The 17,876-nt window shown below is 43.0% G+C and overlaps 1 protein-coding gene across 3 annotated transcripts in view; it reads left to right on the top strand.

Moving 5' to 3' along the window:
• Nucleotides 1-17,876, top strand: part of ENTHD1 (ENTH domain containing 1) — a 99,429-nt gene that overhangs the window by 71,668 nt on the left and 9,885 nt on the right. For all 3 annotated transcript variants that reach the window (XM_004743300.3, XM_004743298.3, XM_004743299.3), the window contains exon 6: nt 16,681-17,076. In XM_004743300.3, the coding sequence (XP_004743357.1) occupies nt 16,681-17,076 (396 nt within the window). The remainder of the gene's footprint in view (nt 1-16,680; nt 17,077-17,876) is intronic.

Genomic DNA, 17,876 nt, shown 5'->3' on the forward strand with positions numbered 1-17,876 from the left:
CTCGTTATTGATTTCAGTCCAGCACGCCCGCAGGTTCAAACCACAGCTTCACCTTCCCTGAAGTTAGCCATTTGCACAAAATGCAAATAATGGTACTTGCTTTCTCCTCTTCCTATGGCTTCGTATGCTTCAGAGGACTGGGTGAGGTAGACGATGGATGACCTACTTTCTCATGGGTTGATTAGACTCCTACAAGGGTCCTTTTTCCCTTTTGAAAGATGTTATAGCATGTGTGTGTGCACACGTGTGTGCGTGTGTGAGAGAGAGACAGAGAGAGATGGCAGCACTAATGCCCTACAGAGGTATTCGGAAGTGCCTCAGGGTTTGGCAGCAGGTGTTTCTTTTATGCTCGGGATCAGCTCACAGTATGGCCTTGCCGCAAGATAAGCAAAGGGCTGTCGCTGTTACAAATCTTGATAGCTTTGTGTGGTTCGTTCCAAGGTCAAAGACTTTGAATAAATATAGATTAAAAGGACGTCTTGCTTCCTGGAAGGTATTTGACTCATTTGATTGAGAAAAGAAAAGCTCAGAAAGGAGTACTTCGTGCTTCGCTAATGAGAGTTATTAGCCCTTTACTACCCACAGACTTCGGGAAAGCTTAATTATTCAGAAATATTCAGTCACTAAATTGTGACAGTTCTATGACAATCATATCTTAACTGTCATCTCTGGCCCTACTTTGGGGGCTCTTGTCATCCGTTGCCTGCTCTATTAGGATACCTTTGTCAGTGATCTTTGCTCCGGAACCTCACTCCTATCAGTCGCATAATCTCCACAGAGATCTAACACACAAGCCTTCAAAACAGCCTCTAATGGCTTTTCATTATCTACAGATGAAAACTATACTCCGGACTTCTTACATTTTCAGTAGTGTGGTGGACTAGAGGCTCTGAAGAGCTTCCCGCTACGGGGAAAAAAAACCCCAACAACCTAGATTCTGGATAAAAGATACCTTTTGATACATTGTTGGGATTTGGGGAACCAAAGGAAATCTCTAAGGGCAAAACAGAACAAAAACCATGCCGTGTAAACCCGAGACCTGGAACCTCTTTGGAGCAGGGAGCTGAGAGCGTGAAGGACTGTAAAGACAGGTTTCCCTGAGGGCGAATGCTGACATCAGCACCCCTGAGCTGGCAGCGGGGAGGAAGTGGAGTCTCGGACTTGGCGCTCAGTGGGGCACTCAAAGGGGGCTGCCCTGGCTTCCAGTGTGCATCCCAGCTCCTGACAAAAATACAGAGCCTTTCTGGGGGCCCCACTGAGACCCAAGACTCTTACAGATTAACCTCAAAACAAACACGATCTCACAGTCTGTGTTTGCCAGAAACACAAGGAATAAGCCTCCATGCTTGAGTCTACAAGGACGCACACAGCAGAATTCAGCCTCCAAGGATTTCAGCTGTGAACTATTAGCCACGCAATATTAGCTGGCTGTGAGATATTTAAAGAAAAAGAAAAGGATGGAATCAGTGAGGGACAGATGACTAGACAAATTTGGAAAATAACCGAATAAAACTTACAGAAAGGAAAAATAAAACTGTTTGGAAGTAAAAACTCAGTGGATATAGATGGATTCAACGCTAGATGTGATAAGACTGAAGTGAGAATTGGTGAATTGGAATGTGTATCCAGAGAAACTCTCCAGAATGCAACAAAGAGGCCAAGAAGGTAGAAAATATTTTTTAAAAACTGAGACACAAATGATAAATGAAGTGTAGTGGCCAATTAGAGGCAACATTTGATGAGCTAATAGAAGATCATTTTTCCAGAACTGATGAAAAGCATGCAATCTAAGATACAGGGAGCACGATATATATACAAATAGGATAAGTAACTACAGAAATCTGCAGACTCACATGTTAGAATGAACGTCTACAACACCGGAGGTATTGAGAAAGACAGATGATCTATGAAAGAATAAAAGAGAAGACTTCTCAACAAGAAACCAAGAAGACATGGAATATTGTCTGCTTTCTCAGGGAACAATATCTGTCAACCTACAACAAGGTAGTCATTAAAGAACAAGAGTGAAATGAAGAGGCTTTCCAAGAAAAGATGTTTCAAATAAAAAGCAAGTTTTATCACCACGGAGTCCCAGTAAAGGAACTTGTAAACATTTATTTCAGGAAGAAGGAAATATTCCAGGAGAAAGGTCTGAAGACTGAGAAGAATAGTCAACAAAGAAATTGGTAGGAGCACCTCGGTGGCTTGATCTGTTGAGCATCGACTCTTGATTTTGGCTCACGTCATGATCTCCAGGTTGTGAGACCAAGCCCTGCATCAGGCTCAGCATTGGGCATGGACTCTGCTTGGGATTCTCTCTTTCCCTCTCCCTCTACCCCTCCCCACCAAGAGAACTTGGTAAATATGTATGTCAAATCTAAACAGATTAGCCTTTTAAAATTAATTGTAATATCTAATTTGTGGTGTTAGGAAAAGAACAAAAATGCTAGATAACAATAGTGCGCAACTGAGGGAGGGTAGGTTAGAGCTACAGGTTCCAAACTCTCCAAATAAAAACTCAGGAGTGAGGTTACTATATTAGCCAGGCTATGTATGTGTATTAGAACATTCAATGGGACCCTTTCTGACTCTCTTTTGCTTTAGGTGTTAATAATAAAATAGATACCAGATATCCAGTCCATGTGTGGAGATTTTTAAAAAAATGGATAAAAAATTTTTTAAAAAATGGATGAAAACCTAGAGCCCCACCATCACCACACTCACACACACGCACGCACATGCACTCACACTCGCACATGTACACACATGTACACATGCGCACACACACACATAGCAAGAGAGAGTTCAGAAGATTTTAAGGGGACAGAAAGAACCTGGGGAGGAGAGTTCTGGGGAGGAGGACTGTTGCCAGGCTTTGAGCAGGTAACTGGATCCCCTTTGGGGGAGGGGGGACACTGCCGCTCACACTCAGCCCCAGGGAGAGAGGCTTTGACATATGCTTCCCGGAATTGGAGAACCAGCGCCTGACTCATGCCTGAGATCATAGTCAGGATCTGACTCTGGCCTGGGAGAGAGACAAGCTGACCTGTAGCTTTGGAGGTGAGGCTGCTGGGGCCTGGCCTGTCCCCTGCGACTGATCAGAGTTAGTGCCGCACTGATGTGGGGCAGATGGGAAGAAAGCCACGGTGGTCATCTTGGGCAGTCCAGTAGGGCTGCCAGGAGAGCCGCAAGAGCGCAGCTGGAAGAGGCGGGAGGTCTGTGAGGACGGTGTGACGCGCAGGCAGTGGGATACGGAATCTCATCCCCGCACACCTTGGAGTCGCCCTCGGCTTGCTCTTACAGCAGCTCCGCTTCTGGAATATATCGAGAAACTGGTCACCTCCCCCGCTGGTTCTGGTCCTGTTCACAGTTACTGCTCACACGGGGCCTGCAATGGTCTCTTTGCTCAGGACCTCTCCCCTCCCCGGATTCCCCATTGGCCTTTCTTCACTTAAAAGCCAAAGTGATTTTATTAAAAAGAAGTCATGTCCTTCCTTTGCTTAAAAACCCTCCAGGGACTTGTCATCTCACGCAAGAGTAGCTCTGATCTAGCTCCCAGCTTCCTTCCTGGCTTCCCCTCCTGTCCCTTCTCTTCCCTGCTCATTCTGCCACGATCTCTTAGACCCTGGGCCGTCCCAGCGACGGCCAGGTGCCCTCCAGCCTCTGGGACCTGTGGTGACCCTTGCCTCCGACTGCAACGCCGCACTCCTCTACTCCACATGCCTTTCCTGCCCAGCTCCTTCAGCTTGCTGCTAAGCACCGCCTTCCCAGGGAGACCTCCCACCGCACCCACCCCGCGGGCCTGCTCATCCCCCCCGACCCTCCCCACTCCGCCCACCACTTCATTGTCCTCCCCAGGACTCATCACCGTCTGGCGCACAGCGCATGGGTCTTTGGTTGTTAACAACTTTCTGCTCCTGTAATGCACATTATCCCTGCGCTCCAGGACAGAAACTTTGTGGTTTTGTTCAAGGCTGTATTTTTAGTCGCAAGGATGGTATGCACCACACTGACTGCTCAAAATCTTCTGAATGAGAGAGAGTAGGAAATGAAGGGCTCGTGGGGGGGGGGGGACTAATCCATCTGAAATGACACAGAGTCATCCTGTGACCAAAGATGGAAAAATGTTCATTGGAATTAGCAATGAAAAGGTCAGTGGTCTTCAGAGAGAACAGCTTCAGCCGATGCGTAGGAATGGAAGCCAGACTGTGGTGTTCTAAGGAGGCAAACAAGAAAGAGGGAAATGAGTTCCTTGGTGGGAAACATTGGTTTTCAGTATGTTTGGGTGAGCGGAGCAGGAGACAGAGAGGCCCAGAGAAGTATTTAAAGTAAAAGAGACCAGGCACCTCTGTGAACTGAGAGGAGAAAGCCAACAAAAAAGAAGAGTTGAAGATTAGGAGAGGAGGCAACTTGGGTGGCGTTTCGGTGACCCAGATGAGAAGACTCACCTGAACAGTCATAGGAAGTGTTTCTGACCCTCAAGACTGAGGGCAAGGCGGGGAGGAGTGGTCATAGACAGTAGTTCAGTTGGCTGGCAGGAGCACGAGAAGCTGAAACAAATCCTTTGAAAAACCTCTCTCTGCTTGAGGAATAGGGAAGTTCATCTCCCACCAATGAAAGAGAAAATGTCCGGTTGGCAAGGGTGCTCGAGGAGAGCAATGCAGGTTTGGAATTGTCCTTGAGAGAAATGGGAGGGCAGAGGACGAGCGAAAGAGTTCGTGACAGCCCCGAGGGTTGGAGACCACGAACTTCGAGTTGAGAGTTTCCCCCAGGAGCAATCAGTCACCTGGTGTTACAGGATTTTTTGTTCCCTTAGTGCCCGAGGTTCTTGGTCATGCTGCTTTGAAGAATGGAGAGGTAGCCCAGACGAAGAGTGGAGGGCAGCAGAGCAAAGTTTATGGAGCAAATGTATCAAGCTCCTGGAGGGGTGCCTGGGTGGCTCAGTCAGTTAAGCATCCGCCTTCAGGTCAGGTCATGATCTCAGGGTCCTGGGATCGAGCCCCCAATCAGGCTCTGTGCTCAGCAGGGAGTCTGCTTCTCCCTTTCTCTCTGCCCTTCCCCCCACCTTGGGCTCTCTCTCTTTCTCCTCTCTCAAATAAATTTTTTAAAAAATCATAAATAAATAAAACAAGCTCCTGGAGAGGGATGGGGCCCCAAGAGGGTTCCCCTCAGAGTTTCTAAGTTTAGGGTTTTTTGGGTTTTTTTTTTGTTTTTTTTTTTTAATAAAAGAGCTCTTTTGCAGAGCTATGTTAAGTAACCAGGCTGTGCTGAGTCGTGCCAATCAGGGCTCTGGTCACGTATCTGTCTACCTATTAGGATAATGGCTATACATGAATGGGCTTTTGGGGCTGATATCTGGGGGTTTATGTCTTAACTTGCTCCTTGCAAGGAGCTCCTTGCCCATGATATTGACAAGTGCTTTGTGGTTAATTGTTTCATTTTAGGATGATTTGCAGAAGTCACTTCTGCCAAGGCTGCAAAGTAGAATGTTAGTGCGGGTCCTGTCTCAGCTGCAGAACAGGATATCAGTGCTGTTTGATCTTGGCTGTCCCGACTCCATCTGTTGTGGTTGGGGACCCCGGCTCTGACTACCTCACTGTCCAGCTAACTCCTAACACTGGCAGGGGAGAGGATGAGGGGATCAGATGCTTGCCAGGCCCAAGGTGCTAGATGTTAACACTGAAAGTCACTGAGGGGAGCATGCAGCCGGGAGGTGGTGGATCCAGACCTGGATCCCCCACATTAGGGAATGGTGTGGTTAGGGGGCTCCTTAGGGTGCACTGGAGAACTTTCACATTCACTCCACAAGAGAGCCAGCATTTGGGTGCCTGCTGTAGAAAGGCTGTGGATGGCCGTACTAGCCAAAGCAGTAGCCCCAGACAGGAGATACGTGACTATAGCAGTGGCCAGGTGAAAAGGAGATGGACACTTGTCTCTTACTCCCTTCCTCTGCTCTGACACTGAATAGAGCTGAGCTCCGAGGAAGGAGCTTTGTCTCGTAAGTAGGTCAAAGACAACCTCCAGATGAGGGAAGGAAAGAGAACTAAAAGCAGGCCAGGGAGGGAGAGCAGCCAGCACAAAAGCCTAGGAGTGGGATAGCACCAGGGGTACAGGGACTCCTTCTAGTGATTCCGAACACCTGATGTGTGCTGGGGTGTGTCACTGGAGACCGGAAGGAAGGTCGCACTTAGACTGGGCATGAATGACGTTAGTGTGAAAACACTCCATCCACCCTATTCCTCAACTCACTCCCAGATTTTCTTTCGCTTTGATCTCTGTGCTGTATTTTTAAATATTTCTTTGTACCTATCTTCAGTTCTGTCTTCTTTTCAACAGGAGTTAATCTGCTGTTGAAGTCAGCAATTATGTTTTTAATTTCAGTTATTTATTTTTCATTTTTAGAAGTTCTACTTGGATTTTCTACTTGGTTTTGTTTTTATAATCTCTTTCTTATTCCTCACTCATATTTTCAAGCTTGCATGTTTTTAAGCTTATTAAGTATATCAATGGTTATTTTATCCTCTGTGTTTTGTAATTGAAATGAATTACCATGTCGGAAGACTTTGCCGGTGTAATTCTGGTGGCTTTTGTACTTGTAAGCGCACTGCATGGTACAGAGTCTGTCCTCAATATATTTGTTACATAAATGAACGAATGAAAATATGTGGGAGGTGTTGGAATAAAAAGAGCAAATGAAACATTAATAGGCAAATTACAGTATAGTGCTGTAAGTCATATTATAAAAATATAAGCAAAGAGCTTTAAGAGCGAGGACAGTACACTGACTCTGCCTGAGAAAGAGAAATGGTATGTGTCCTCTAGGTATTCAGGAAGGTATTTTCCAAAGGATATATGTTACATGACATAAGAAGTTGTCATAGGTGAAGTTTTTCCCCTTGGCTTATTGTGGTAAATAGAGAATTTCTACTTCATGAGAAATAACACTTCATCTGAATTCACAGTTTAAATGATATTCTCAGGTTCGTTGCAGTGTTGCAGACTTAAGACATGACTTTATACCATATTGAAGTCAAGGTCAGTTACCGGTCTGTACTAATGAGGAAAATACTGAGAATGATAAGTCTTCATCTCTTCATCATCTCTCCGTAGAACATCAGTTCTCCTGGTCTCAAATACCACCTACTAGGAACAGCAGGCACAAAGGAGACCCATCATGCTTGCGGTCGATATACACAGGAATTTTCGGTGGGAGGGGAGAGTACCAGGTGTGCGTGCTCTGGTGCCCATCTGCTTCCAGTCAGGACCACACGTGACGGGAACTCCTCAAGAGTTCTACCCCCTTCTTCGGACTGCGCCATATAACAATACCCAGGGCGCTGTCACATTTACTGTGTGCCGGGTACCACTTCAAGCACTTCCTATATTTAATTCTTGTCAGAGTTGAACCTATGACCTATTTATCTTAATTTTGTATTCTCCAAGGGTGCCCTGTAGGCTTTTATTGGCAGGTTAAGGTTTTGTCTAATGGCCACAGACACTTGTGCCTTCAGGCATCCGCTCATCTCCTCCAGCCTGGCATGTGCTCTGTAAAGCAGCAGACCCTCCCATGCCAGAGATCAGTTTCCATCTCAACCCTAGCCCAAGCAACAGGAAACATGGCGCTAGGTAACGATCACTAGCTTCCCAAAGACATGTTCAGCTTCAGTTTTTATAATGATAATCTATTAAGAGAAACTATGATTTTTATTGTTGATGAAACCATAACTATGATATAAAATTTAAAAATGAGCATCTGGTACCCATTTTACAATCCATTCTCTATGATCCATTTTCATGGCCTGAAAGTCTTCAGCAGTCCTACTTGAAGAGGTTTTTAAAGCACCTTTAAATGTGCCCATATCTCTATTTTCTTTTGAGAAGTTAAGCCATTATCTTCAATTTATATTGAAGTAGTAATTATACTTGCTATATTTCATAGCCACATTTTCCAAAATATTTTTTTAAACTTGGTTTCAGTATATTCTGCAGTTAAATGTAATGATATATGATGAAATGAAATTTTCAAAAACCTACAACTATGCACACACACACACACACTTAGATCAGAGGGAGATCTAACTTAATATGATTATTTGGAGTTTTATGCATATCCTGTAAGAAAAATATATTAAGATTGTCATTGTCATGTCAAACATGTTACTCAAGTTTCACATTCAGTATCCATTTTAAATTAGTGGTTTGTCTGTCTACGTTAAACCAATATATTAATGAGTAATTCAAATCAGCCCTCTATATTAATAATTTATAGCTGTGGCATCTTGGCAAAATGGACCTCTTATCATCAGATCCTATTTCCTTTGATTAACATAACTGCAAAAGTAGAAGCTCCTTTGGTTACACATTTTTAAACTACAGAAGGACATATTTTGGCATCCATCTTTTGTCAGGCTTGCCAGTTCTCTGCTTTGTAGCTGTAATTGGATCCAATGTATCAGACCAACAGGAGCATTGATCACAGCAATAGCTCTGCTGGAATTAACACCCATTATTAGATTCACAATATCATAGAATATAAAATAATATGTGATGATTATAGTACCTGAAATAAGGCAGTAGAATTATTGAAAAATGAAAGAGAGTTACCAGTATAGAATGTTCCTATCTGTAGGCAAAGTCTCTTAACTCAGAATTAAATCCGATGTTCCCTTTCAAAAATGATTTCATCATCATCATCTCCAAACGAGCAAAAACATTTTCAGTACCTTCAACAGCACAGCTCTTCTCTTTTGCCCTTTGGCTGGAAGCATGAAGAGGTGTTGTTGGGTTTTGGTGGGGGGTTCTTTTTTTTGTGGTTTTTTTTTTTTTTAACCTCCTTACTTTAGGCATTTTAGTGATAGTCTGTATTTAAATTTGCAGCCTGATGTCTTATACAGGGAATAAGCTTCTTCCTAAAGATAACTATCAAGAGTAATCAAACCAGCTTTATAATGACTGATGTTTCAAGGTCCTATTTTGCATTAATCAAGGATATTGGCAAGTGTAAAGTATTGTACAATAAAGAAAACTGGGTACAGTCTCATAATTTAATACTGAGCTTCTCAGCCAGGAGTCTGCCAGATAGATACTTGAGAACAAAGCTCTTTGACATTCAGGTTTAAATTGAAAGAAAATGAGAAACCAGATAAAGCCAGCCAACCAAATTAATTCACTCTGTAGTCCTATCTGCTTTTTAGTGGAATTCAGAGAAATTCTCTCCCAGAGAAAGTTGGGAGGCCCTTGTGAAACAATTGCTTTAGTGTTTACAGACTATACATTTCTGTGTTTTGCGTTCAACCATATAGAAATAATATTTATTGCTGTTCTCCAGAAAATCCCCAGGAGTTCCTATGGGCTTCAGAAAATTTTCCATAAATGTTGTGCATTCCTTATACGGACCCAAGAAAACATCTACCCCAAAGCCCTTCCTGGGAGGAGATAAATAGGCAGTGATACCTGGGCCAATTGTGTACTTAACTCAGTCCTCCTCCACATGGCCCTGCATCTCTGAAAGTGGCACCAGGGACAAAAGGAGTGACCCCTCAGGGTAAACACCAGTCACTTCCCTGCTAGGGACCATTAGAAGAATTGTCAGTGAAGAAGTACTTGGTACAGCAGATTCTACCACACAATTTATTTCTTCTTCTTTGCCCCTAGTAAAAAGAGCATTGATTTAGAATTCAGGAATTGGAGGCTCTACCCTTCCTGATCCTGGAAGTCTCAGGTTCCCGTGTGTATCACAAAGGGGCTGAATTAGGATGTCCCCAGGACTTATTTCTCAACAGTTGAGTTTATTTTAATACCAGACCATCCATATAATGGATCATTGAACTGGCATTTATCAAATGACTGTCACATACTCTGCTAGTACCTTATGGGTTGAGCAAGTTGGAGAAGATGTGTGCCCTGAAGGAGTTTGCAGTATACTGGAGGTGATGTATCTGTAAACAAGAAATTATAATGAATCATAAGCAACAAATTTGTTTGCTGCTACTACAGAGCTTAGGACAGTGCTGGTCACATCCTTGTACTTAATAAATAGCTGTCAAATTGAGACTAATAATTGAAATAAGTGAAAAATATGAATATCCACATTGTATTATGCAAAAACAAAGAAAAGAGGGATTCGTTTTAGCTTGGAGGATAAAGGTTTCACAAAAGGGTAGTATTTCCATTGAGTTTAGACAAATGATAGAGAAGGGTAGGGATAAAGGATATTCTAGGCTAAGGGAGCAGGATGAACAAAACCAGAGATATGTAAATGTATGTCTACCTAATGGACATCACCTTGGAAATTGGAAATCACATATAAAGAGGGGGAAGAGCATTTTAGGCACAAAAAAGCGTGGGTGAAAGCTTGGTAGGAAGAGAAACATGATAAATTTGAAGAACTGAAAGAAATTAAGCATGGTAAAGACAGGTTTAGGAAGAATTGTGCTACAAAATGGGACAGCAAAGCAGAGGTGTGGTCTGTGGTGTCCTGTCCCCAGTGTCGCAAAGCTAAGAGACAATAGCTTTAAAACTGCCCCAGCCTGTCCACTGGCTACTCAGCATCCATCCACATTCTTCTATGTATATTGGAACATCCAGACAAGAACATCTCTCACTGTTTGTCCGAATGAAGAGATCCTCTCCCCGAAATAATAAGGCACAAAGTGCTCACCCTCCTCTTCCTGAAACTTTCTGGAGTTCGGTGGTAGGAATTGACTGTTTTTCCCATTGCCTTCCCCTCTACAGCGTCTGGGAGTTTGGTTCCTTACTCCATCAGCTGTCCCTTTTCTAACAATTTGTTGACATCTCCCATCTTCTCTTGTCCTCTCTTCTCTCCTGTTCTATTTGCCCTTCTAGGTTTATACCTCTTTATTCCACTTCTGTCACTTCAGTGGGTTTTGGGGAAGGAAAGGTAATAAGGGAATATATCTTATAGTAGTGCTGTGAATGCCCCACCCCGTATTCTCTGGGCCTGCCTCTGGGGACTACTGCAGTCCTGGTGACCGGTTCCCATATGCCCCAAGAGTGCTTATGTTTCCCAAGTTCTCAACCAGAGTTTCCTCTAGAGCCCAGAGACTTGTTCAGCATAAGCACAGGATAGCCTGGAAGGGCCACCGATTTATTATTCATGGGGGCAACACTCAACCAGTGAAAGCGAGAGACTCCATCCCATTCCTGAAAGGACAGCTTTGCAGCAGGATCAAACCTCTTTTTCCCACAATGGTCATCGGGCCATTAATAAGCTCTGTTGACTTGATCCCTATTTTGTTTGACCTTTCCCACTCCTTGATGCATGCTCTTGGGATCAGTACCCAGATCAGCTACCTGGGTCCAAGTCTGTTTCTCAAAGACTGCTTCTGGGGGAACCCAATCTGAAACATGTTCAATTTATGTATTATACAAACATATTCTTTTTTGTTCACTCACTTATTGAGAAACTACAATCTCTTACACATTATGAAATTGAACTGGTAACTTGTATTATTAGTTATTTCTATTGTTTGTCAGACATATACTTTTTTAAAAAGATTTTATTTACTTATTTGGCAGAGAGAGAGATCACAAGTAGGCAGAGAGGCAGGCAGAGAGAGAGGGGGGAAACAGGCTCCCCGCTGTGCAGAGACCCCAATGTGGGGCTCGATCCCAGGACCCTACGTTCATGACCTGAGCCAAAGGCAGAGGCTTAACCCACTGAGCCACCCAGGCACCCCTGTCATACATATACTTTTGTGTGTATATACGTATGTATATGCAAGAATGTATATATATTTTACCTATCTACCTATATAAAATCCACCCATGATCTTACGTTCAATGACAGTAGAAACAATGACCTGCACTTAGGTATGGCTCCAGAGTCTAATATAGTCCAAAGCGAACAGAGCTGTATAGACTCTATAGAGCATATAATTAGTGGAAAAAATGAATTTATTAAAAAATTTACAGAAATGAATATTTACTATGCAGAGAAGGGAAGGATTTGGTAGAGTGATTCGAAGTAGTTTCCAGAAGTAGTTGAGATGGACTTTGAAAGGTGGTAGGGTTAAAAATAGATAAAGGAAGGGGAGGGCATTCCATGGTGGCATACCGGGTGAGGCGGCGATGGTAGTACAGATAAAGAGCCATGAGGCTAAAGGGAACTGAAAGAACGTGGGGTGTGTGAGTGAGGAAGGGAGCACCTGGCCGGAGGCTAGTTTCCTGTTGAGCAGCGACAGAAAACAAGCAATAGAATAACAATAATGGGAAAAGAAGAAATGGCTGAAGGTGATCAAAAGGTACAAACTTCCAGTCATAAGTTAAGTTGTGGGGATGTAATATAAAGCATGGTGACTGAGGTTAACAGTGCTGTGTTGTATATATGAAAGTTGCTAAGAGAGTCTTAAGATTTCATCACAAGAAAAAGCTGTAACAGTAGTGGATGTTAAGGAGATTGAGTGTGGTGATCATTTTACAACACACGCATCACATCACTATGTGGTGCACTTGAAACTAGTGCAGTTATATGTCAACTGTAGCTCAGTTTAAAAAAAGAAACAATAAAACGAAGTTATTATTAGTTGAAAGGCAGCAGAGGTTTCTAGATAATATGTATATAAATGGAAATCAAGTTGGAGGGTTTTCAGTGGGTCCATTGATGAAGAATGAAGCTGTTAGGGCCATGCTCTCCAGGGGTGCAATCCTTCCAAACTGGAAGCATTGGCCAGGAGAGCATTTGCAAGATCCAAGCCTGCCACCTCCTACTTGGCATTTAGCAGCTCACCAAACCCTGTGGTAGGGCTGATGCCCACACCTAATCCTCCAGACGTTGTAGAGCCCATGCAGGTGGGGTAGACTCTCTTCACTCAGTATCCGCCTCAGCAGGTACCGTTCGTTTTCTGAAGTGACTATAACCAAAAAGAAAAGGAAAGGAAAAACAAAACAAAACAAAGCAGCAGCAATGGAAGGCCTTTAAAGCCCAAGAAATTTAGACTTTGTCACTGGAACAAGAGGGAGTTTTTGAAGGATTTGTGAATATTAAGTTCAACTAAAGCAGTGGCGGGACTGCGGAGGATTGGCTGCGCTTGTCGCCCCGGAAGGGGTGGAGCAAGGAAGCGTCGGAGACCCTGTGCCGCTTTCTCTGGACTCTTAGGCCTCTTCCACCTTCCAGTTAAGGAAACATTTCCTCTGCCACCCACTCTGCATTTAAAATCATGATTTTTGAATTGTTTTCATGCTTTCTTCTTTTAGATCATAGTGTTTTGTTCATTAAAAAGATTACAGTTTAGGGGCACCTGGTGGCTTACTAGGTGCAGCATCTGCCTTCAGCTCAGGCCCTGATCCCGGGGTCTTGGGACCAAGCCCCACATCAGGTTCCGTGCTCACCAAAGAGTCTGCTTCTCCCCCTCTCTCTGCCTCCAGCTTGTTTTTTCTGTCTCTAATAAATAAAACCTTAAAAAAAAAAAAAAGATTGTCAGTTTAAAAAACAAAGTCTAGGGACACCTGGGTGGCTCAGTTGGTTAAGCATCTGCCCTCAGTTCAGGTCATGATTCCAGAGTCCCAGGATTGAGTTCCGCATTAGGCTTCTTGCTCAGCAGGGAGCCTGTTTCTCCCTCTGCCTGCTACTCTCCCTGCTTGTGCTTTCTCCCTCTATGACAAATAAACAAATCAAATCCTTAAAACAAACAAGCAAACAAACAGAAAGTCTAAACAATCAGAAGACTGTGTTCTTTTCTTCCTGGACAATTAGGAAAGGGGGTGGATAGACTTCAGTCTGGTTTGTCTCATTGATTTTTTTTTTTTTTTTTGAGAGAGAGAGAGAGAGAACCAAGCATGAGTGGCTAGGGTAGGGGCTGGGAGTCAGACGGAGGGAGAGAATCCCAAGCAGACTCTATACCCAACCTGATGCAGGCAGGGCTAGACCTCACAACTCTGAGATCATGACCTGAGCCAAACTCAAAAGTCAGACGCTTAACCTACCGAGCCACCCAGGTACCCTGTCTCATTGAATTTTAAGATTACTCTTTCTTTTGTAATTTTAAGTTTCTGTACTAAACATTAACATGATGGCCAGCGGCACCTGGTTGGCTCAGTGGATAGAGCATGCTACTCTTGACCTCGGGGTCATGAATTCGAGCCCCACACTGGTATAGAGATTACTTAAAAAAATAATAATAAAGTAAAACGATGGCTGTACAGATGAGCTTATATATCCTAGCTTTGAGATTTAGATTGAGTGTTATTACGAATATTTCCATCAGAAAGTCATAGTCATTCTAAGTTATTTTACTTTACATATTGTTAAATTTTAAGATGATTCTGTTACAATAGAAAATGCTTTTCCCCCATTTTTCTCGAATGTAAAATGGAAATCAATGGAGAAATTTTTGACTATAATTAACTTTCAAGGAATGCTTTTATGGAAATATGGTGATGTACACATGTACTTGAGAATAACATAAATCTAGCTTTCTACCAGGAATATATTAGTATTTTTTAAAAGATTTTATTTTATTTATTTATTTGACAGACAGAGATTACAAGTAGGCAGAAAGGCAGGTAGAGAGAGAGGGGGAAGTAGGCTCCCTGCTGAGCAGAGAGCCCAATGTGGGGCTCAATCCCAGGACCCTGAGATCATGACCTGAGCCGAAGGCAGAGGCTTAACCCACTGAGCCACCCAGGCACCCATATATTAGTATTTTTTAAAAGATTTTTAAAATTTATTTATTTGAGAGAAAGAGAGAGAGGGAGAATGATCCGGGGGGAGGGGCAGAGGGAGAGCCTGATGACGTGGGGCTCCATCCCAGGACTCTGAGATCATGACCCAGGTAGGAGCCCCTTATGAGATAAGAGTGGGCAAAAGGAAGATTATTATTATTTTTTCTTTTATCCTTGTGCTTTGATTTGTTCTTTTCCTCAACAGGCATTCACTGAACACATCCTAGGGGCTGTGCTTTTAAGGAGCACAAACAGGACCCCTGCCAATGTCTCTTCAGGGCCCTGTTCTCGGGTGGGGGCCAGACCAGGGAGAGACAAGATGAAATGTATTGATGAGTCACAGGGCTCCGACCAGGGCTTGGTTAAGAAAGACCAGAACAGGATAGGGCAAGGAAAGGATTAGGGCAGGAGAATGTGAAACTCGAATTGAATCTGCAAAGATGAGAAAGCTTGCAGCTGAGAGGGTTGGAAAAAACAGAATGCCTGACAGCGGCGGTGAGGTCCAGTGCTGGGGCATCCCAGCAGCCCTTTTGCCCAGGCTGACCTCCAACGGTGGATGAAGTGGGGAAGGAAGGTTTTTAGAGTGAAAGGAAATTTGTTTTTCTTTAAAAACTCAAAGCCTGACCGTGATGGTGACAGCAGATAAACATGCGTTGTGAGGGAGGTGATGATGTCAGCCATTGACAATGGGTTACACAGTTCCTGTACCTTCTCTTCTGGGAGCTTCAGATGATTTCATCTTCCTTTTGCCCACTCTCGTCTCATTATGCCTCTCATTTCATCAACCCTATGTCTTAAAATAATTCTCTTTTCTTCCATATCCAGCTTCAGGTAAAACTTCTGGAGAGCAAAGCCCTAGCACTGAGTGTTGATAAAAATTGGCCTCTAGAAATTTGGACCAGGCTCATAATTTATAGATTGAATAGATCTTTCTGTATCAGACCCACCTTAAATATCTGTTCCTTTCAATTCTTTCTATTTATAATAGATATTACTTCTCCGTTACATTCCAGGTCCTTTGTCATAGTCTAGGTACACTGTGGTGATAGGAATGAATGAAATGGACAAGGATTCTGACCAAATGGAACTTACATTTTGGTAATCATCACAGCGGCTCTAAAAGATTGCTCTCCGCGTAGACAAAGGGTTTATTAAAATTAGGCTGCTACCTAAAGTTGGGTTTTCTTTCATGGGCTCTGCATAGACACTGGGACAAGAAGACTTTTTAAAAATAATATTTTATTTATTTATTTGACAGTGAGAGAGAGAGAATAAGCAGGGGGAGCAGCGGGCAGAGAGAGAGGGAGCCTCCCCACTGATTAAGGAGTCCGATGCAGAGCTACATCCCAGGATCCTGGGATCATGACCTGAGCTGAGGTCAAACGCTTAACTGACTGAGCCACCCAAGTGCCCCAAGAAGACATTTTTTTTCTGTTACAGAGGAAAAGACTCTCTTTTTTTTTTGGTAGCTGGAGGTTCTATAGGGATAGACCCGTATGATGTGGCATATTTTCTCTAGTTTATCTTGTAAAAGGCAAATGTTTGAAGGTACTAAAAATATAGTGGTTTCAGAGACAGATAAGTGGGTGAAGAGAGAAATATTTAAAGACAAGTTATTTGAAGCTTTCCTTGTCTTGTGTTTTAGTGAGGAGAGAGAGAGAAACGGCCACCAAATGACTAAGACATCAGTAATCGCCGGGGTATACTTTTCATAGGCACGAGAGAAACATAGTAAGAAAGTAGAAACAACTAAATAGAGAATCCTGTTATGGCATTAAAAAATCTGATTTATTAAAATTGCAAGAGATTTGGGAGCGTCTGGCTGGCTCAGTCAGTGGAGCCTGAGCCAGGATCATGAGTTTGAGCCCCACGTGTGGTGTAGTTTACTTCAAAAAAATAAAAATTTAAAAAATATAAAAAAGTAAAATTGCAATGGACTTTGAATAGAATATTTTCCGCTGTATTTTTTGACCATAGTTTTTACTTGTTATTTTACAGATGCTGTGCCTGCTCCCTCGGCAAAGAGCCCATCTTGGCAGACAAATGTGAGTTTGGACAAGAAATCGGACAGTACCATTACAAATACTGTAACTGAACACCCTTTGCAAATGCCTCTAGAAAAGAAGTCAGTTGCAAAAAGTTTTGAAACGTTGACAACCTTACCGTCATTTCAGTCACCGGATAAAGAGGAGTTTATCAGCCCTAATTTAAGGGTGTCAAAGTCAGAGTCCACTTTCTACAACCAGGCCTCTGTAGAGACACTTTACGTCTCTCCCTCATTTAAAACCTTTAACCCAGTGAAGGAGATTCTAAGCAGTAAGGACTTTCAGAAGCCAACCCAATCCAGCGTTATTCAGTTGGACGAGGAAAACCTCAAGTCTGTGACCACATGGGGTGAGTCTGTACACACATACACACACACACATCCTTCTTTTGAAGCATTCATCTGTTCCTTCTCTGTGCTTTCTGGCCCTGTTTTTGGTTCTCCCCATCCAGTGGTATTAAAATGTACGTGCCAGAGTGAGGGACTTCTTCGTTGGGAAAACATCCCTTTTATTAAAGATCCAAGAGGCACTTCATCAACTCGGGGCTCCAAGTGCTTGGCTGAAGTACAGGTTCTGAGCGATTCTAATGCCGAACAAATTAGAAAGAACTAACATTAAATAATAGCTTCCTGTTAGACATTTAGGTTATTTATTAAAAGACTGTATAAAAAAGAATTAGTTATTATGTCTATTGCTGTGTATACACACAATATATGTGTGTGCATGTGTACGTGTGGCCTTTTTTAAAGGGCTGTACTGATTGCAAAACAGTGGTGGAGAATCTCTTCCCTACCACGCCGTACTGGTCACAGTGACTGTGATGGTTTTGGTGCATGGCTGTCCACTGGGAAGTTGTTACTTTGACTTCATCTCTTCCACAAATACCCCCAAAAGTTCATTGAAAATAGTTTTTGGCCATTGCCTGTGTACCAAGTACACTTAGTTATGAAAATTAGCTGAGAGTTTCTCTAAAGCCAGTTAGCAAGGAAGACTTGCTTCTGTTTATAATGAAGTACATAGTATTGTTCTAACCTTCCCATGGACAATGCTGGTTAAAGCTGGAAAACTAAAAGCTGGTCTGAAGCCCTGTAACAACCAAGGTAGAAAACACAGAATGGGTTAGGACCCTCCAGAAAAGGACTGTGATGT

The sequence above is a fragment of the Mustela putorius genome, unplaced genomic scaffold (assembly GCF_011764305.1).
Source record: "Mustela putorius furo isolate JIRA1106 unplaced genomic scaffold, ASM1176430v1.1 tig00000738_pilon_pilon_pilon, whole genome shotgun sequence".
Lineage (NCBI taxonomy): Eukaryota > Metazoa > Chordata > Mammalia > Carnivora > Mustelidae > Mustela > Mustela putorius.